This window comes from Microcebus murinus, chromosome 6 (assembly GCF_040939455.1).
Source record: "Microcebus murinus isolate Inina chromosome 6, M.murinus_Inina_mat1.0, whole genome shotgun sequence".
In the NCBI taxonomy this organism is placed as follows: domain Eukaryota; kingdom Metazoa; phylum Chordata; class Mammalia; order Primates; family Cheirogaleidae; genus Microcebus; species Microcebus murinus.
In genome coordinates, this window is record NC_134109.1 from 100,731,310 (window position 1) to 100,753,156 (window position 21,847).

The following is a 21,847-nucleotide window of genomic DNA, read 5'->3' on the forward strand; positions in this document are numbered from 1 at the left end:
TGTTTAACTCTTTAATCCTTCTAGAATATACTTTTATGTATAGTGTGATATCTTAATAGATTCCCCTAATTTTTTACATTTCTATTTCAAGAACATTTATTAAATAATTATAACATTTCTTAATGCTTTTCCATTCCTTCCTTTATCCCAAATTTACATTTTGATGGGCCTTATTTCTGGAAGAGTGATTCTGTCTCAATAAGTTGTATGTCTAAACTTGAGTTGATACTATAATTTAATAGTTGTTGCCTTATAATTTGTTTTAAAGCTATATAAAGCAAGTCTCCTTTAATTATTCTTCTCTATTAGTATAATCTTTTATTCTTTTTCATTCTCATGTTTATTCTGCCAGTTGAAATTTAAAGTAACGATATGGACTGAATGTTTATATTCCCCCCAAAATTCATGTGTTGAAACCCTAGTCCCCTAATGTGATGGTATTAGGAGGTGGGACCTTTGGGAGGTAATTAGGATGAAATGAGACTGTGAGGGTGGAGCCCTCATGAATGGGATTAATGTTCTTGTAAGAGCCCTGAGAGAGCTTGCCTCCTCTCTTTGCCCTCTGAGGACACTATGAGAAGACAACTGTCTGTGAACCAGGAAGCAGGTCCTCACCAGGCGCTGTATTTACCAGTGCCTTGATCTTGGACTTCCCAGCCTCCAGAACCGTGAGAAATAAATGCTTGTTGTTTATGCCACCCAGCTTATGGTATTTTGTTATAGCACTCACAACTAAAACAAGTAATTTTGTCAATTAAAAAAAAAAAAATTGCGGGCCGGGCGCGGTGGCTCACGCCTGTAATCCCATCACTCTGGGAGGCCGAGGCAGGTGAATCATTTGAGCTCAGGAGTTCCAGACCAGCCTGAGCAAGAGTGAGACCCCATCTCTATTAAAAATGGAAATAAAATTAGCGGACAACTAAAAAATATATAGAAAAAATTAGCCCATGCCTGTAGTCTGAGCTACTTGGGGGGCTGAGGCAGGAGGATTGCTTAAGCCCAGGAGCTTGAGGTTGCTGTGAGGTAGGCTGACGCCATGGCACTCTAGCCTGGGTAATAGAGTGAGACTCTGTCTCAAAAACAAACAAACAAACAAACAAACAAAAATTGTCCAACCATGGTGGCATAAGCCTGTAGTCCCAGCTACTTGGGAGGCTGAGGCAGGAGGATCGTTTGAACCCAGGAGTTCGAGGTTGCAGTGAGCTACGATCAGGCCACTGCCCACTAGGCCGGGCAATGTAGGGAGACCCTGTTTCTAAAAAAAAAAAAAAAAAAAATCAATTTAAGATTTAGATTAATTATCGTAATCTATGGAATAATTTTGAGATAATTTAAATTATTTCAATATTTAATCTTACCAACCTGGAACATGATATTATCTCTCTATATAATTTAAATCTACCAATAAAGTTGCATTTTAAAAATTTATTAAAGGAATAAAGGAAATTTAGAGAGTGGTACAGTCACCCATATTTCTTTCTTCTTATGCTGCCACAAGTATTCATTTTTATTTACTCTATACCAATCTCTTAAAAAATTATCTGCTTTGATGTAGTTAGAATTATACAAATGATTTTGTGTCCAGATAATCACGAGCAGTTCCACATTGCTGCAGAGCCATTGATGATGACACTTTGTCTGTTGAGTGGAGGCACCTATTGAATGATACCTGTTGAACGGAGGTGATCTGTTACGCTCTTGACCTATGTTAGGGCATCAAGTTGACTTGCCAAGGCAAGTAGCACAGATCTGTGGCTGTCACTCTTCTTTTGGAAAGATTCCCAGAAGAGGGAGTAAAAGGTTGGATAATGTGAACATCTTCCTAGCTCTTGATACAGAAGCCAAATTACTTTCTACAAGTCCTGTGTCAGTATGCAGAGCCGCTAGCAGTGTACGGGCTGGCTGTCTCTTGGTCCTGTCGCCAGCATTGTGTATTGGGTTTACATTTTCCCCCATGAAAAACAACCAGACTGAACATCTCTCATTATTGTCTTAATTTCTATGCCTTTGGTTATCGTCAAAAGTGAACATTTTTCCATGTATAGTGAATTATTTCTTGAAAGTGTTTACCCATGTAGATATGGGGTTCTTGATTTTTCAAGTTAGTTCACACGTACTATTTATGTAATATGTACATAACTCTTCTGTCTACAGTGTTGGCAAGGTTTCTTCCTAGTGTGTTTTCACTTTGGCTGGTTTTGCTGCCTATTTATTTATTTATGTTATTTTTATTTGTTATATTTGCATTGTTTTGTTTTTGTTTTTGTTTTTTTTTTGAGACAGAGTCTCGCTTTGTTGCCCAGGCTAGAGTGAGTGCCGTGGCGTCAGCCTACCTCACAGCAACCTCAAACTCCTGGGCTCAAGCAATCCTCCTGCCTCAGCCTCCCAAGTAGCTGGGACTACAGGCATGCGCCACCATGCCCAGCTAATTTTTTGTATATATTAGTTGGCCAATTAATTTCTTTCTATTTATAGTAAAGACGGGGTCTCGCTCTTGCTCAGGCTGGTTTCGAACTCCTGACCTTGAGCAATCCGCCCGCCTCGGCCTCCCAGAGAGCTAGGATTACAGGCGTGAGCCACCGCGCCCGGCCTGTTTTTGTTTTTTTTTTGAGACAGAGTCTCACTCTGTTGCCCAGACTAGAGTGCTGTGGCGTCAGCCTAGCTCACAGCAACCTCTAACTCCTGGGCTCAGGCGATCCTCCTGCCTCAGCCTCCCTAGTAGCTGGGACTACAGGCATGTGCCACCATGCCTGGCTAGTTTTTCCTACATATTTTTAGTTGGCCTATTAATTTCTTTCTATGTTTTAGTAGAGACAGGGTGTTAGTCTTGCTCAGGCTGGTTTCGAACTCTGGACCTTGAGCCATCCACCAGCCTGGGCCTCCCAGAGTGCTAGGATTACAGGCGTGAACCACCACTCCCGGCCTTGCATTGTTTTTAATACCAGATGTAAACTGTGGGTAGTGACAGTGTCAAAAGACACATTCATAAAAAGTGAAGGCCCTCACTTCTCTCTCCTGTTGTGGTTTTTACAAACAGAAGGCCGTTTTCCCCCTCAAATAAATCAAACCTGGTGATCTTTTTATTTATTTCTCATGTTGTATGCTTGGAAAATGAATCTCCTTGCTTATAATTTGAAAATAATTTGTTTTTTTCTAATTTTCCCATAAGTCAACTTTTAAGAGTCTGCTGTTTTATCCATGGAATCAAATAGGGATCAATGTGTATGTTTTCCCTTCAAAATTACTAACTCGGTATCTCAGCACTTCTTATTGAATACACACCTTTTCTTTGTGACACACCTTGTTAAATAGTTAAATGTCTTGGGTTCTGCTTAAGGGACTATTCTGTAATGATGAACTATTTCATATGGGGGATCCTGCTCTTTCCTGCCCTGTTGAGACTGATGAGTGAGGGGTAGACAGTCCAGTAAGACGTGGTTCCAGTTAGCTGTGTGTCCTTGGGCAAGTTGCTTGAGTTTTCTGATCCTCAGTGTTTCTGTTTGTAAGATGATGATACTAATGAGAATACCAACCCATATCCTTCCTAGGCTGATGTGTGGATTACATGAGATATCGGGGAATCTTAGGTGTTGTTGCTAGAAGGGGCCTTGGCAAACATCACTTGCTGGATGAAGAGTAGCAGAGAAGGGAAATGACTTGCTCAGGGCCACACAGTGAGTTCCTGACATAGCAGGGTCTCCCACTTGGGTCTCCCCAAGGCCCCCACCCACCTTGGCGATCAGTTTTGGGCTCCAGAAGTTCAGGACTCTAACTGTCCCCAACCCACTCATGTTGTTCAAGAAGCTAGAAAAGCCAAAGCCAGAAGCACTATACCCCTCCCTACTCCCAGCCCCCAGCACCAACTGCAGGGAGCAGTTCTGGGGGGTACCTAGCAACTGATCCTGTGTTTCCCCCACAGCAGGGCGCCTCTCCTCTGCACCTCGCTGTGAGGCACAACTTCCCCGCCTTGGTCAAGCTCTTCATCAACGCCCACAGTGACCTGGATGCCACCGACAATGTAAGTGGCTGCAGAAACCATCTGGGCCCCAGGGAACCTCTGGGCACCCTCCCGGGCTGGAGGGGGGCTTGGCTGTGGTCTCCTCGAATGGCCCAGAGTCACGGAGAAGCTTTTTTAGCTTTAAAAAAATGTGTTCGAATATTTGTTGAAGGTAACATCACTTTATTAACTTTACCCAAATACATGTTCACTTTATTTTGAACATGTTGGTTGTTCCCAAGGTTTTGCCATGACGTATATAACACTGAAGTGAGCATTTCCCTACATTCAGCCTTTTCTTTTCATTGCTTTATTCCCTTAGGGAAAATTCCCAGGGCAGGCGGGACTGGGGTGGTGTTGTGTAGTAAAAGTGCTCTGAGTCCAGACACCGTGATCAGTAAGGAGCGCTTTTAAATCCCATTTCCACAATCTGCCCCCAACCACGTAATACCCAGTGCCAGCAAGGGCATGGCACGTAGAACCACTGCGAGTGGAAGGCAATTTGGCAGAATATATCATATGTCTTTATTTTTTTTATTTTTTTTGAGACAGAGTCTCACTTTGTTGCTCAGGCTAGAGTGAGTGCCATGGCGTCAGCCTAGCTCACAGCAACCTCAAACTCCTGGGCTCAAGCAATCCTTCTGCCTCAGCCTCCCCAGTAGCTGGAACTACAGGCATGCACCACCATGCCCGGCTAATTTTTTTTTTTTTGTATATATATTTTTAGTTGGTCAATTAATTTCTTTCTATATTTAGTAGAGACAGGGTCTCGCTCAGGCTGGTTTTGAACTCTTGACCTTGAGCGATCCTCCTGCATTGGCCTCCCAGAGTGCTAGGATTACAGGCGTGAGCCACTGCGCCCACCCTATTGCATATCTTTAAAATGACCTGCAGTTGCACATCTGGGAACTGAGCCTCAAGAAATATATTAGGACGGAGCAGTGGCTCACGCCAGTAATCCCAGCACTTTGAGAGGCTGAGGAGGGAGGATTGCTTGAGGTCAGGAGTTTGAGACCAGCCTGGGTAACACAGTGAGACCTACAAAAATAAAAAATAAATTAGCTGGGCATGGTGTTGCATGCCTCTCGTCCCAGCTACTTGGGAGGCTGAGGAGGGAGGATGACTTGAGCCCAAGAGCTCAAGCTGCAGTGAGCTGTCATCATGCCACTGCACTCCAGCCTGGGTGACAGAGTGAGACTGTCTCTAAAAAAAAGGAACGTAGTATTAATAAAAGCTCATGCACAAAGATATTCATTACAGCATTGTTTATCAGTCCTTAATTTGATAATGACCCAAATACTTGACAATAGGGAAGTGCTTTGGTAAATTATGGCCCAGACATAAATGGGCTATTATGGACGTATTAAAAATGGTGTTTATCAGAGTTTATTCTATGTGAAAACTATTATATTAGGTAGAAAAATAAGATGAAAAATATACATACAGGATGATCTCAAATATGTAAAGCCAACAAACTAAACACGTTCTTCATCAGAGAAAAGACTAAAGAAACATCCTAGGATCGTAATGGGGGTTGATTTAGGGTGGTTTGCTATCGAAGTTATTTTTTTTCTTCTTTCCACTTTTTATTTTTCTTCCTTTCCTTTCCTTTCCTTTCCTTTCCTTTCCTTTCCTTTCCTTTCCTTTCCTTTCCTTTCCTTTCCTTTCCTTTGCTTTCCTTTCCTTTCCTTTCCTTTCCTTTCCTTTTCCTTTCTCTCTCTCTTTCTTTCTTTCTTTCTTTCTTTCTTTCTTTCTTTCTTTCTTTCTTTCTTTCTTTCTTTCTTTCTTTCTTTCCTTTCTTTCCCTCCCTCCCTCCCTCCCTCCCTCCCTCCCTCCCTCCCTCCCTCCCTTCCTTCCTTCCTTCCTTCCTTCCTTCCTTCCTTCCTTCCTTCCTTCCTTCCTTCCTTTCTTTTTCTTTCCTTTCTTTCGACAGAGTCTGGCTCTGTTGCCCAGGCTAGAGTGCCGTGGCACCAGCCTAGCTCACAGCAACCTCAAGCTCCTGGGCTTAAGCAATCCTCCTGCCTCAGCCTCCCGAGTAGCTGGGACTACAGGCATGCGCCACCATGCCCGGCTAAGTTTTATACATATATATATATATATATATATATATATATATATATATATGTATTTTTTTTTTAGTTGTCCAACTAATTTCTTTCTATTTTTAGTAGAGATGGGGTCTTGCTCTTGCTCAGGTGAGTCTTGAACTCCTGACCTTGAGCCATCCTCCCACCTCGGCCTCTCAGAGTGCTAGGATTACAGGCGTGAGCCACCGCGCTGGGCCCACCTTTTGTTTTTATCAAGTTTTCTCTGTCGAGTACTGTGCTTACGACTGAACCCTGGCTTTGAGCTGTGAGCCACCCCTACATGCGTTTCTGCTCACCTGTCCCTTGGCTTCTTCCCCAGAGGCAGCAGACGCCCCTGCACCTGGCCGCTGAGCACGCCTGGCAGGACATAGCAGAGATGCTCCTTGTCGCTGGGGTTGACTTAACCCTGACAGATAAGGTACCTCTGCTCGTAACCAACCTCCTTTTCAAGCCACCAAGGCTCCCTCGTTGCCAGAGACCCTGCCATGAATGCCTCCTCTCAGCTCCTTCTCAGGGTGCTCAGGGACTCTCATTGTTTATGTATCAGCTCAAATGCAGCCTCCTCCAGGAAGCCTTCCTGCCCTTCCACCACCTTCCCCTCTCTCTACTCAGGTCCCTCAGCTGTGGCCTGCCCCTCTCCTGGCCTATACCTGTGATTGGGTTACTTTAGGTTTCATGGCCCCTATCTGACTATGAGCTCCTTGAGTCACCTGCAGGGTTGGGGAGAGTAGAAGAAGAGGACCACATCATCACCCAACAACCCCCAGCATGTGGGACAGGGTTTGGGAAGCTTCTCAGCGTGCTGGCCTCTGGGGCAGCTACTTCCTCAGGTGCTAGAGGTCTCAGAGGAGCTGAAGACTTGGTGTGAGGCCGGGGGGCTGTAGGCTCAGGAGGGGAGAGGCACTTACACATGGGGCACGTGGGACTCAGCAAGCCTGGGATGGTGTGGGGTGCAGTTGGGGGCCAGGATGGGGCCCTGAGGCTGGGCCTGGGAGGGGCCTCCTGGTTTAAGCTGGGCCCCAGGGCAGCTGGCCAGCTGTGAAGAGGAGCTTCCCGTCTCACTGCAGGTCCCTGCGGGTGACCATCTTGGGGGCCTGGAACAGAGGGTCTGGCGGCCTGTGGGGAGGCAGGCAATGGGGACATGGTGAGCCCACGCCCCCTTCTCTGGGCTCTAGTCTTCTGAAAATTGGGGCAGTCACCTCTGTCTCACAGGTGATGTTGAAGAGTTAATGAGGGCTGACTTCCATAAGCTCTTAAAGCTTTCCGAATTCTCAAGGAACACAGAGGTGTGGTGGTTAGAATTACATATTATTTCCTTATTCTACCTGGGACTTTTCCCCATCATGCCCACAAAACCAGAAGACCTTTCTGTTCTCCTGTGTAGATTGCTGGAAACCACTCCCTTTGGGCAGGAGGGTTTGTACTCTGTGCTGGGGGCCACCCTGTACCCCTTTTGTAGAAACTCTGGCTTCATTTCTTGCCTCTTAATTGCAGCAAGGGAAGACCGCGCTGGCAGTGGCCGCCCGCAGCAACCATGTCAGCCTGGTGGACATGATCATTAAAGCTGATCGTTTCTACAGATGGGAGAAGGTATGGAGGCCCCGTGCTTGGTCTCTCCATGTTAGAAAGGGTGACCACCAGGATGGCCAAGTAGTAGAGAGGAGACTGGCGAGGAAGAGACAGTCTCCAGCGTGTGCCAAAGGTGCTCCCTCTTCAAGCAGGGAAAGGGCAGTTTGGGTTTTTTTTTTTTTTTTTTTTTTTTTTTTTTTTTTTTTTAGTGCTTTCGTAGCTGAGCTACAGTTTGGGTTTTTATGCCTCACAGGGTCCATACTACACAATACAGTCATACATATTCAGCAGGTTCGGGGTAAAGTTATACATATTTATGAGGGGAGCCAAGCACATGTGTAATGTGTAAACATATATGTAACACACATCCCATGTGTGATCACCTTGGGGCAGGGTTTGAGCATTAAAGTGAGGTGGAATTTGGCTCTGTCGTCGAAAGGTAAACTACAGGACACAAGGACAGTTTGTACATAGCACCTATAAGCTGGCTGGAACAGGCTTAAGGTCTGCAGCTGCTTATCAGAAAAGAATGGTTGTAAGGTGGTTCTCTACGCAATCTAAGTTGTAGTGGTCTGAGTTGCCTGATAGCTCCTATTACTAAGGAATTTGGCAAGTGTGGTTTTTCTTGTAGCTGTAGGAATTTAGAAATTTGCCATGCCAGCCAGGCCCTAAACCCTAGACCCATAGGTAACTTTGTTTCCTTAACCTTAGAGTCTGTCTTAGTTGATATAAGGATATCTATTTTGGTCTCTCAGACCACATATTAGATCTTGCCCAACTGTAGGCTAATGTAAGTGTGTAGGATAGCATGTTTAAGGTAGGCTAGGCTAAGCTATGGTGTTCTGCAGGTTAGATGTATTAAATGCATTTTCCATTTATAATATTTTTAACTTACAATGTGTTTATCAGGATTTAACCCCATCATAAGTCAAAGAGCATCTGTATTAAATTTGTTACAAATTTAAAAACCTAGTTTTTTAAAACTTTTAAATTTATTTTTAATTATTTTATTTATACAACTAGCAAATTGTAACAATCACTTTCAAGAAGGCCTTCTTTTTTTTTTATTTTATTTTTTTTTAATTTTTTTTTTTTTTGAGACAGAGTCTCACTTTGTTGTCCAGGCTAGAGTGAGTGCCGTGGCGTCAGCCTAGCTCACAGCAACCTCAAACTCCTGGGCTCAAGCGATCCTCCTGCCTCAGCCTCCCGAGTAGCTGGGACTACAGGCATGCGCCGCTATGCCCGGCTAATTTTTTTTTTTTATATATATATATCAGTTGGCCAATTAATTTCTTTCTGTTTATAGTAGAGACGGGGTCTCGCTCTTGCTCAGGCTGGTTTTGAACTCCTGACCTTGAGCAATCCGCCCGCCTCAGCCTCCCAAGAGCTAGGATTACAGGCGTGAGCCACAGCGCCCGGCAAGAAGGCCTTCTGATTAATGTTTGGTCCCATGTTTAAACTTAGTTAAACCACCTAACACATTTTAAACTGAATGAATAAATTTAATACAATAGATTTTATTTTCTTTTTAAGCACTTCAAATACTTTGTAAATTCTTAAATTATCCTAATAAATCCATTAAATTAAACCTATATGTAATCTCAAATATCTTAAACACCACAATTTAGTTTACAGACTTAGTAAACTTCTCTTAAATTTCTTAAATAAAAATAACTGTTTCAAAATTAATTGATCAATAAATTTCAATAGGACTGTTCCTCTTTGTATCAGTCAGTTTGCTCTTCTCATTTCTGTAAGGGTATACTTTGCTTTCAATAAACCTCTCTGTAAAAAAAATAAAAAATAAATAAATTTCAATAGGAATCATGAGATATTCTCTTTTGCTGATATGCTAGATTCTTAAATGTTACAACCCCTTTACATAGGACTGATTACTCCTAAATATAATACCAAAATGTTAATACTGGGGGTTTGACTCACTGACTCATCTCTGTGCTTAATACTAAACCACTTCAGGCTTTATAGATCGTCACCACTAAGACAGTAGCTGCATATGTCAGAATCACAAATCCCCGCTCTGTGCCCCAGACCAATTCAGTCAGAATCTCTGAGCTGGGGGCCAGGGATTGGTAGTTCTTAAAGCTCCCAGATGACCTCAATGTATAAACAGGGCTGAGAACATTGCTCTAAGGGGAACAGGTTTTAACACTCCCGATGAGAGCCAAGCCTTACCTCGCAGGTGGAGAGACTGTTGATCAGGAAGTAACATTTGGAGCTGCAGATGCCAGGGTGGTTTTATTCACCTTGAACTTCGTAAGAATCAGAACTCCACATCCACTCCCCTTTTTTGGGGGGGGACAGAGTCTCACTTTGTTGCCCAGGCTAGAGTGAGTGCCATGGCATCAGCCTAGCTCACAGCTCAAGCAATCCTGCTGCCTCAGCTTCCCGAGTAGCTGGGACTACAGGTATGTGCCACCATGCGCGGCTAATTTTTTCTATATATATTTTTAGTTGGTCAATTAATTTCTTTCTATTTTTAGTAGAGACGGGGCGGTCTCGCTCAGGGTGGTTTCGAACTCCTGACTTCCAGCAATCCACCTGCCTCGGCCTCCCAGAGTGCTGGGATTACAGGTGTGAGCCACTGTGCCTGGCCACACATCCACTCCCTTTAGAGGGGCTTAAGCTTTTGTGGACTTAATTTATGCTATTACATAATTCTTTTGTAACCTCTAATTTTAGTACCTCCTTCACATAGAAAGGATTCTGTAACCCCATCCTTTACTCCTCGTTGGAATTCAGCAAGCTTGGTTCTTGGCCTGTCTGGTTTTGGCCAAGGGTTCGGAGTTACTCTGCTGACACCCGTGCTTTAAGAACACAGAGAAAAGACAGGCAGAAAAGACCTGAGGAATTTGGCAAGGCCACCTGGCAGACACGGCACATGTGTGGTCTTTTGATTATGCCAGTGGGATTGAGGGGCTGGGAGGCGAGACAAGGCATTCCAGGTGGAAGCACAGTGGGCGCAAGGTGGGTTCCAGAGACCAAGGCAAGGCCTGGAGTCAGAAACCAGAACAGTGGACATTAGGGCCCAGGCCTGTGCCCCCTCCAGTTCCCAGGCTCCCCAGGGGTGGGAGTAGGGTACTAGGGGCCTCGCCCGTCCAGGACCATGAGGGAGAGCGCCTGCACTTCTGGGATCTGCCCCACAGGACCACCTCTCATGTAGGGACTCCAGTGACCCCTCTGGGAAGAGCTTGACCTTTAAGCAGGACCACCGGCCGGAAACACAGCAGCTCCGCTCCGTGCTGTGGCAGCTAGCCTCCAGGCGTCTGCGGCGCGGCGAGTGGAAGAAGCTCGCATGTACCTGGGGGTTCACTGAGGCCCACGTCTGCGCCATCGAGCAACAGTGGACAGGTAGCACCTCACCTCTCCCCGCCCCAGGGCAACAGAGGGCAGAGGGGTGGGGGCATTTGGGGTGTGTTCAATTTTCTATGCTTCTGGGAGAGACCCGCGTCATCCACACGCAGCCACACGCACTGCGCGCTCTGTCCCTCCCCCAGGCTGGAGGCACTGCCCCGCCCACCCCCTTGCCCTGTGAATTTTATGCCCTTTCCGTCATTTACACACCAAACTAAAGCCATTCCTGGTAAAAAGAAGAAGGCCCACTGTCGTCACTGCTATTTAACATCTATTTGGACATTTTGGCTCTGGCACTAGGCATGAAAAAAATGGAAATAATGAGTGTAAATACTGGAAAGGAAGAGAGAGAATTATTAATTTCAGATGCTCTAATTGGATACATAGGAAGTCCAGAGGAATCAACTGAAAAACTCTTAGAATTAATAAAATAATTCAATGAAATGGCTTGATACATGATAAAATATACAGACTTCTTAGTATTCCTCTGGACCATAGAGAAATGGGGAAAAAATAGAATTATTTAAAAAAGAGATTCCATTTACAATAATGTGTGTGTTTCATCTGGAAAATCTTAAAAGAGAAACATGAATTACACACATGAGTAAAACAATAACAATTAGTCAAACTATAAAAGATGACTTGGGTAAATGGAACGGCATTCTCTATTTCTGGCAAGAAAAAGTATCGCATAGATATATCATTTTTTCCCCAGTTGATTACAATTTTGTTCCAATTTTAATCAAATCAAAATACATTTTTGAAACTTGACTGAAGGATTCTATAGTTTTTCTGGAAGAACAAACAGAGGTTATAAATGAATATTCTGGGGGAAAAAAAGAGAGGCTCTAACCCAGCCAGACTCAACCTTTTGTAAAGCTAAAATAATCAGCATAGATATCTGACACGAAAATATGCAAATTGATCAGTGGACTAGAGCAGAGAGTCCAAAAGTAAACTATTACAGATAAGAACTTTCATATAAGATAAAAGAGCGCTTGTAAATTTGGAGAGTAGAGGCAAAGACTATTTATTTATTTAAATTAATTTTTTTTAAATTTCAGCATATTATAAGGGTACAAATGTTTAGGTTACGTATATTGCCCTTGCCCCACCCAAGTCAGAGCTTAAACGTGTATATACTCATTCCCTCCTCCCCCCTCCCATCTGCCCAACACCTGATGAATGTTATTACTATATATGCACTTAAGTGTTGATCAGTTAATAATACCAATTTGATGGTGAGTACATTTTTCCATTCTTGGGATACTTTACTTAGTAGAATACGGTTCCAGCCTATCCAGGATAACACAAGAGGTGCTAGATCACCATTGTTTTTGTGGCTGAATAGAACTTCATGGTCTACATATACCACATTTTATTAATCCATTCATGTATTGATGGGCACTTGGGTTGTTTCCACATCTTTGCAGTTGTGAATTGTGCTGCTATAAACATTTGAGTGCAGATGTCTTTTTAAATAGAGTGTCTTTTGTTCTTTTGGGTAGATGCCTAGTGATGGGATTGCTGGATCAAATGGTAGATCCACTTGTATCTCTTTGAGGTATCTCCATATTGCTTCCCACAGAGGTTGTACTAGTTTGCAGTCCCAGGCAAAGACTATTTAATAAATTGCTTTAAGACAACTTGGTCAAACGAAATTGCCGCCACATGGCAGCACCATGAGGCAGTGCCTGCTGAGGCCCCAGAGGGGCTCTGTCAGCCAGAGGCAGTGAGCAGATTGACCTGGACCACTGGTAGTCATGGTGGAGCATCTATCTTTGTCCCCAGCAGGGAGAGCCGACCTAATAACACCTTAACCCCCACCACCGGGCACTGAATAGTGTGGGCAATTATGTTCCAAACATGGTTGTATGTTAGAATCACCTGGGAAGCTTTCAAACCATCAAATGCCTAGGCGGCACCCAGACCCAAGTACATCAGAACCTCTGGGGGTGTTTGGGCTCCACGTGTCAGTATTTGCTAACGCTTCCCAGGTATTTCCAACGAGCAGCCAAGCTTAGAACCACTGGTGCAGGGAAAGCACACGGGCCACTCTGTCTCCGAGATGTTTTCTCATCCGTGAAATAGGCCGCTAGCACGCGAGCACAGGTCATCGTGAGCAGCCCAAGAGATGAAGTGTACGGTTGTGTGCATCGTGGTACCACAACAAATGTCATTTCTTTCTCTCTGCAGTATGATAGATGCTCAGGAGAAAGGCTGGGGCTGGGGAGGTTGCAGGGGCCGAGACACAAAGCCCCACCCCATCCGGGAGGCTGCCTCTTCGCTCCCCCTTCCCATCTTGGGCTGAGCGCTGCTGGAGCACTGAGGGGCCCTTGGCCTCTTTCGCACCTGGGCGTGTTCAGGAGGCGGGACAGGGTGGCACAGACACGTGCTCTGGTAAGGCGGCCTGACTGGCCCCTTCTCTCCCTCCCCTCCTCGTCCTCAGGCACCAGGAGCTACCAGGAGCACGGCCACCGGATGCTGCTCATTTGGCTGCATGGTGTGGCCATGGCTGGTGAGAACCCCAGCAAAGCGCTGTTCGAGGGCCTCGTGGCCATTGGCAGAAGGGACCTGGCTGGTAAGAGCGTGCTCTGCAGTGCTCCCGCGCGGCTGCTGCGTGGCCTCGCTGGAATGCAGCAGGGCCCTCCAAGGGCTGCTCAGACCGGGCTGCTCAGACCAGGCTGCTGGGCCGCTGGCCCTGGGCCTTCGAGATGCCTAGTCCTAGCCCTGCCTCCTTCCTCCATACAGAGACTTGGGCAAACCATAGTGCCTCAGTTTCCCCATTCGTGCAATGAGGATTTGGGCCAGAGTGAACCCTCTGACCTTCACAGCCCCCAAGCCACTGATGCTTTCTATAATCTCTTCCCTGCCAGCCCTCTATACCTTTATTTTCTTTTTTCCAGTTTGGAATAAGGCTGGAACAGATTTCTTTTTCACAAACATTAAGACATATGAGTCCCAGACTCAGGTGCCAAACCTGGCTTAATATGAATTGAACCAGTCAGATCTGGCCAAATAAGCCATCACAACCTTATGCCAGTCCCAAAGCCTGGTTTAGGATTCAGGGCATAACTGGGCAAGCACAATAAAAAATTTCAGTACTCATACCTCGTTAAAAATACAATCAACTCATGACAAAAAAGCTTTAAACACCGGAATGTCCATTGACATAGCACATTATGGAGCAACAACAGGATGGATAGGGTATGAGGCAGTCACTAGTAGTTGTGAAGCCTTCATTAGTGATGAGGCAACAAGAGAAATATTTCTAGCGTGTTATGGAGGGAAAGGAAAGCCCCAGTGGGGCGGCCAACCCACAGCAGCTTCAGGCAAGGTGGGAAGCAGAGTCATTTCAGGGTGGAGGAACTAGGGCTGCCTTTTTTCTTTTTCCAAATTCTTCTTAAATATAGTTGTTACATCTTCTTTTAACACAAACTCTGGCAGGCGATTAACCACACAGCCAGCCCTCTGCCAGAGTGGTGGCACGTGCCTATAGTCCCAGCCACTCAGGAGGCTCAGGCAGGAGGTCATTTGAAGTCAGGAGTTCAAGTTCAGCCTGGGCAACATAATGAGACCCATCTCTAAAAAAGACCCCCAAAACCCAAAAAACCTAGCCCTGTGAGGCAGAGGCTACACAACATGAAACAATATTATTCTTGTCTTTTGCAGAAAGCATCAGGAAGAAAGCAAATGCAGACCCACCTGCCCCCAGGAGGTGCACAGCCATGTAACTGGAGATGCTGGACCTTCAGGCACATGGGACGTGGGAGTGTGGGGCCACCTGGATAGAAGATGATCACCATTTAAGAGATTAAAAAAAAAAATCACTGTTAACAGACCTCCAGCTGCTTCTACTGAAGCGCACAGTCATGCAGAGACCAGCAGGCAGCGCGTGTACAGTAATCTCCACGAGGGGCCTGTTTCAGGGTTTGTAGTGGGTAATCCCATCCCACGGGGATGGGCCTTCGCTGCTCTCTGCTCACTTTCACCTCCTTCCTCTTGAGCCTCATCGCCGTCCCTGGAGGTGCAAGGGCATCTTTACAGATAGGACACTGAGGCCCAGGGAGGAGATGCAGCTGCCCAGTTCGCACAGCTAATCAGCTGGTGGGGTCAGGGGCCAAACCTGGCATTCCTCCCACCCTGAACGGGCTTGTGCGTCACTTACTAATGGACTGCCCGTAACTGCCTGCTGGTTTGTAAGAATGTCATGCTTACTCCACGGCCTTTTATTTACAAGCTAATTTGTACACTTTGACAGTTCCAGGAGGCTTGCACTCTCATTTTTTCCCTCTTGTTTTATCATTTTTAAAAGTTAAAAAACTTTTTGTTTTGAAATCATTTCAGACATACAAAAAAGTTGCAGAAACGGTACAAAGAGTTTCCAAATACTCTTCACACAGCTTTCCCAAATACTAACATCTTATGTAACTACGGTATAATTTTCAAAACCAGGAAATTCACACTGATACTGTTAACTAATCTTCCGATCTTATGCAAATTTTGCCAGTTGAGCTATTCATGTCCTTTTTCTGGCCCAGGATCCAGTCCAAGACCACAGATTGCATTTAGTTGCCATTTTTCTTGTTTTTAATAGACTCGCATGAAGGGTCGCCTCTCTGGAGCAGCACTATGCGATGGAACTTTCTGCAACGGCAGGAACTTTCCGTTTTCTGCACCGGAGTCCACTAGAGTAGCCACGAGCTGCCTGGAGCTATTGAGCACTTGAAATGTGGCTAGAGGGAATAGAAACTTTTCATTTTATTTAATCTTAATTATCTGAAATTTCATCTGGCACCTTTGGCAAGTGGCAACCGCATTGGACGGCACAGCCAGCCTGACCCTCGGCTTTCAGGTGCTAGGCGAGCACGGCTTGTGGGGGTTGGCCGATCAGCAGGAGGGTGTGTTCCCAGGGAAATGTGGCTCTGGACGCTCCACGGTTTCCCAGAATGTGGGGAGTGTATCTGTGCAGGATAACCTAGAAGTTCGGCCTGGACGCTGTTTCTGTCTAATTTGAGCTCTCCTGCCTGTGGCATGGCTGGCTGTGGCCAGCTTAGGAGCCCACATCTTAGAGAAGCTGCCCTCAAAGTTCTCCACTGGGCCTGAGACTGGAAAGGAGGTAGAAGCGAAATTGAGCTGCCGCCCGTGGCTGGTGGGGTTCACGGTGGTACAATCTCTGAAGAGCCAAATTACACATACCTTTACTCTTTGGTCTAGCAATCCCACTTCTAGAAACTTATCCTACAGATATACCTGTACGTGTACAAAATGACAGATATATGAGGTTATTTATTATTGCATTATTTGAAAAAACCAAGAGCTAGGAAAAGATTGGACATCTACAATGTCCAAGTGACCATCTACAGGGGACTGGTGAGATAGGGTATAGTCCACCCACACAATGGAATACTATTCAGCAGTGAAAAAGAATGAGGGCGCTTTCCACGTGTCGTTCTGGAAAGAGGTCCAGGATAAATGAAGTAAAAAATAAATCAAGGTATAGATCAGTGTATATAGTATGATACTAATTACATAAGGAAAAAAGGAAATAAGACAATATGTTTGCTTATATTTGCATAAGTAAAACTAGACGAAGGCTAAGACACCAAGTGGCCTCCCTGGGGAAGGAGGATAGCAGGGGGCAGTGGGACTGGGACCGGGCGGGGGAGAGAGCGCTCAGTGGTACCTTTTTATGCTGTTTTCAGTTTTGAAATGTGTAAGTGTATTACTGATTCAATACTAAAAGGATATGACATTCTGGAACAGGCAAAACTGTACAGACAGTAACAAAAGATCAGAGGTAGCCAGGGGCTGTGGGCAGTGAGGGGGAGGGAGGGATGAAGAGGCCCGGGTGGACTTTTAGGGCAGTGGACTGTTCTGAACAATACCGTAGCGTGATACTGTTCTGAACAATACTGGATCCGTGATACTGCAGTTAGTCAAAACCCACAGAATGTACAACACAAAATGAGACCTAATGGAAACTCTGGGCTTTAGTTAATAAGTGTCAATATTGTTCATCAGTCATATGAGGTGTACCGCCCTGATGCATGATGGTAATCATGGAGAGGGGTATGTGGGAACTCTCTGTACTGTCTGCTCACGTCTTCTCTAAGCCCAAAACTGTTCTAAAAAATAAAGTACTGAAAAACTAAAAGTAAAGTTATAAAAAGAAAATAAAGAAAAAGAAGATTTTAAATAATCCCATCCAATCCATTTGGGAGAGGGTTTTATACCACATGAAATTTAAATCACTCATTTGGATGAATTTAACAGAATGAATTTTGCATTATTTTTTACTGAGACAAAAAAGCAAGTTCTTAAATACAATAAAATTGAAATGTTGGAAATATATTTCTCAAATTCAATATCATTTCTTTTCTTTGGGAAATCTAGGGTAAAAACGTTCAAGTTAGACAAGCTGTCACGGGTAGCTCCTTTGCAATCGCAACCATTCAACTCACCAGTATGTTTTGAGTGTGTTCTAGCAGGCGATCTGCTGGGACATGAGAGCCTGCAGTTCCTGCCCCCAGAAGCTGAGGGACTCGGGGACAGGGGCTTGGACACTGAGCACTGGAACAGAGTGCGGTCCGTGCAAAGAACTATGGGCTTCGTTCTTCTTCGGGAAAGGCAGGGGAAGAAGGGTCTGAGAAGGTCACAGAGAGAGGTGGGTGGGAACACAGGAAGTGTGAAAGGAGGGGAAGAGATGCGGTGAGGGGCAGGAAATGGGTGAGGAGTGCAGAGGGGACATTGGAAATTGTTCCCCACCCCATAATCAAAAAAAATTTTTTTGTGTGTGATGAGGTCTTGTATGTCACCCAGGCTGGAGTGCAGTGGCATCAGCCTAGCTCACTGCAGCCTCCAACTCCCAGGCTTAAGCGATCCTCCTGCCTTAGCCTCCTGAGTAGCTGAGAGGCACTCACCACCATGCCCAGCTAATTTTTCTTACGTTTTGTAGTGACGCGTGTCTCACCATGTAGCCCAGGCTGGTCTTGAACTCCTGGCATCAAGCGATCCTCCTGCTTTGGCCTCCCAAAGTGCTGGGATCACAGGTGTGAGCCACCACGCCTGGCCAAAAACTGGATGTCTCCTAAGGTAAAAACTGAGCAGGATAGACTCCCTCTTTGGAAATGCACACCTGCCTCTCCTTTCAGAGAGTGATTTACCTTGCTAGTTGTGACTTTTTTTCCATTTTCTTAATTTTTTTCCCTCCAAAAAGGTTAAAAATCCTTAATCTTGTTTTTAAAATGTGTATTTAAATCTCTTTTCCAATGTATATTTGTTTACTGTTGCTCCCTTCCTTTTCAAGATATATACTATACTTAGGCCGGGTGTGGTAGCTCACGCCTGTTGTAATCCTAGCACTCTGGGAGGCCAAGGCAGACGGATTATTTGAGCTCAGGAGTTTGAGACCAGCCTGTGCAAGATCGAGACCCCATCTCTACTAAAAAAAATTGAAAGAAATTAGCTGGACATCTAAAAAAAAAAAAAAAATATATATATATATATATATAATGAGCCTGGTGGTGGTGCATGCCTATAGTCCCAGCTACCCAGGAGGCTAAGGCAGGAGGATCACTTGAGCCCAGAAGTTTGAGGTTGCTGTAAGCTAGGCTGATGCCATGGCACTCTAACCTGGGCAACAGAGTGAGACTCTGAAAAAAAAAAAAATATATATATATATATATACTACACTTAAAACCTATTTAAACATACACCATAGTTTATATACTTGTAGTACAAGGTGTTTTCCTGTGGATGCCAGGATGATTTGTGGAAGGGGCACACCCTAGGCCACATCATATGTCAAAAGGAGCTCATGAAACTCACATGTTAAGAACTGGGATGGGGCCGGGCGTGGTGGCTCACGCCTGTAATCCTAGCACTCTGGGAGGCTGAGGCGGGCAGATTGCTTGAGGTCAGGAGTTCGAAACTAGCCTGAGCAAGAGCAAGACCCCATCTCTACTATAAATAGAAAGAAATTAATTGGCCAACTAATATATATAGAAAAAATTAGCCGAGCATGGTGGCGCATGCCTGTAGTCCCAGCTACTCAGGAGGCTGAGGCAGTAGGATTGCTTGAGCCCAGGAGTTTGAGGTTGCTGTGAGCTAGGCTGATGCCACGGCACTCACTCTACCCTGGGCAACAAAGCAAGACTCTGTCTCAAAGAAAAAAAAAGAACTGGATGGGCCTGGCGTGGTGCCTCACGCCTGTAATCCTAGCACTCTGGGAGGCGGAGATGGGAGGATTGCTCAAGGTCAGGAATTCAAGACTAGCCTGAGCCAGAGTGAGACCCCGTATCTACTAAAAATAGAGAGAAATTAGCTGGACAACTGAAAATATATAGAAAAAATTAGCTGGGCATGGTGGCACCTGCCTGTAGTCCCAGCTACTCGGGATGGTGAGGCAAAAGCATTGCTTGAGCCGAGGAGTTTGAGGTTGCTGTGAGCTACAGTGATGCTACCGTACTCTAGCCCAGGCAACAGAGCAAGATTTTGTCTCAAAAAAAAAAAAAAAGAACTGGGGTGAAGGCCTTGCTTGCTGGTTATATCTGGAGGTTGCTCTCTTTGTGTTTTCCTGTGTGCTGACCTTCAGTAAGTGGTAAAAGCCTTATTTCAGAGTTTCTGAAACTGTGGTCTCATCTCATTTCCACAATGGAGGTCCCTCAGTGTCCATACACCAGTAAGGGACAAGATCAGACCTGTGTGTGGGCAACACGGAGGCTGGATGGGGTGGGGTGGAGGTGGCCGGTGGAGCCACTGCAGTAGACTGGGCCAGAGACGCCAAGGCCCATGGCTAGGAAGGGTCAAATTTGGAGGAAGGTTGCTAGATCTCTGAGATCAGGGGACATGGGTGTGGTAGATGTGGACATGCGCTGCTCAGACCCCCTTCTTCCGGAAAGGCCTTGCTACCCAGCTGTAGGAGTGCAGGGAGTAGGCCGGGCGCCGTGGCTCACGCCTGTAATCCTAGCTCTCTGGGAGGCCGAGGCGGGCGGATTGCTCAAGGTCAGGAGTTCGAAACCAGCCTGAGCAAGAGCGAGACCCCTGTCTCTACTATAAACAGAAAGAAATTAATTGGCCAACTAATATATATAGAAAAAATTAGCCGGGCATGGTGGTGCATGCCTGTAGTCCCAGCTACTCGGGAGGCTGAGGCAGCAGAATCGCTTGAGCCCAGGAGTTTGAGGTTGCTGTGAGCTAGGCTGACGCCACGGCACTCACTCTAGCCTGGGTAACAAAGTGAGACTCTGTCTCAAAAAAAAAAAAAAAAAAAGGAGTGCAGGGAGTGGACGGCCTCCACCTGTCAGCCTTCAGAGCTGCCTCCCTGCAGAGAGCTGCCTCACCCAAGGGGCCGCCCTCCCCAGGACAGGCTACATCTGGGAAGTGAGCAAAGTAGAGGGCCACAAAGGCCCAGTCATTTCAGTCCTCCAAGAGAATGTTCCAGGGGGCACCTCTAGCCCCAGAGCTCCCTGCCTAGTTGGCAGGTGCTTGGTGAGACCCGCATCACAACCCAGTTTCTCCCTCGGCCCAATCCCTCTTCCCCTCATAGAAGTTGATTCTTAATAAACATCCTTCATCCAAAGTTTCATCTCGGCAGCTATCTGCTTTGGCCTGAGTCGTGGGGATCCAAGATGGCTGAGTTTCCAGCTGGGGAATGTGAGGAAGAGTGATGCCAGAACTGAGATGGTTTTGGTAGTGGGGACACAGTGTGGTTTTTGCCGGGTAGTCTGTAGAAGGCTGGCCTAACAGATAGGCCTGAGCAGGCATTCAAGGCCAGTGCTCAAAACTGGTCAGGGCTGAAAATGGCAATTTGCAATCATCAGGCATAGAGCCAGGGAGTAGTTAGAGCTGTAATAGGGCGGAGGCTTCGATGGGGAGAATTTGATAAGAAAGTGGAGGGCAGTCCCACAGTCCATTCCTGCACTGGGACGCAGGGGCTACTGAAGATACCTAGCGTGGCCCTGCCCACAGGAGCTCCCTGTTTGGGAAGTCAAGACACAAACAGCAAAACTATGGCAGCCTCAAGAATACCTCAGACGCTACCAGTTAAAACGTCAAGCCCTGCCTTTATAGCTTAATCAAGTGCTTCCATAACTCACAGCAGTGGTCAAGGCATGGGTAGTGAGAGAAGAATCTGCAGCCTTTGTGCAAAGATCACTGGCTTTGGGGACTCAAGCTGGCATCGCAGCTCCACCCCTTTCTGTGTGACCCTGAGCACGTCTCCCAGTCTCTGGGGCCTCACTTGTAAGGTCAGGATAAGCAGGGCTGGGGTGGGATGAAATCTGAGATGGCACAGCCAACTCAGTGTTTTGAAACCTGGCAAATATAGGGAAAGAAACACCCATGCTTATTTTCCTGTCTACACTGTACCTCAGAGAAACCAAGTAGTTGATGAGGGAAAATTTTTTTTTAATTGGTAAAATTCAGCTAAAAAGTACAGAAGGAATGATAAAAATTAGAGTGTCATTATGGTCCTGCAACTCCTAGTGAAATGACACATCTGTGCAATGATCAGCAATGGCAGCTAAACCAGCTCAATCAGGCTGACGCCTGAATCCGCCCAGCAGTCGTGACACCTTGACACAACCAGACATTATGAGGTGACACCCACAGGAGGCACACAGCCCCACCTAGGAAGTGTTCCTGCCAAAAAGACTGCGCTTCATCAAGCCTGTAGATGTAACCGCCAGTTTATGGGAGATAGCAGGGATGGAGAAACAAGCTGAAGGACACCAGGAGACTGCAGTCAGGCAAATCCAGACTGTGGGGCAACCACAGGGCAAATGAGCCTGTTTCTTCATTCAATATACAGGATGAAAAA

At 45.8% G+C, this 21,847-nt stretch overlaps 1 protein-coding gene across 2 annotated transcripts in view; it reads left to right on the top strand.

The window, feature by feature from the left end:
• Window positions 1-15,756, top strand: part of LOC105868119 (ankyrin repeat and death domain-containing protein 1A) — a 29,207-nt gene extending 13,451 nt beyond the window's left edge. For both annotated transcript variants that reach the window (XM_012758704.2, XM_076004479.1), the window contains exons 7-12: window positions 3,920-4,018; window positions 6,404-6,502; window positions 7,579-7,674; window positions 10,818-11,022; window positions 13,475-13,606; window positions 14,698-15,756. In XM_012758704.2, the coding sequence (XP_012614158.2) occupies window positions 3,920-4,018; window positions 6,404-6,502; window positions 7,579-7,674; window positions 10,818-11,022; window positions 13,475-13,606; window positions 14,698-14,759 (693 nt within the window). In that variant the 3' untranslated portion in view covers window positions 14,760-15,756. The remainder of the gene's footprint in view (window positions 1-3,919; window positions 4,019-6,403; window positions 6,503-7,578; window positions 7,675-10,817; window positions 11,023-13,474; window positions 13,607-14,697) is intronic.
• Window positions 15,757-21,847: the final 6,091 nt, after the last annotated feature.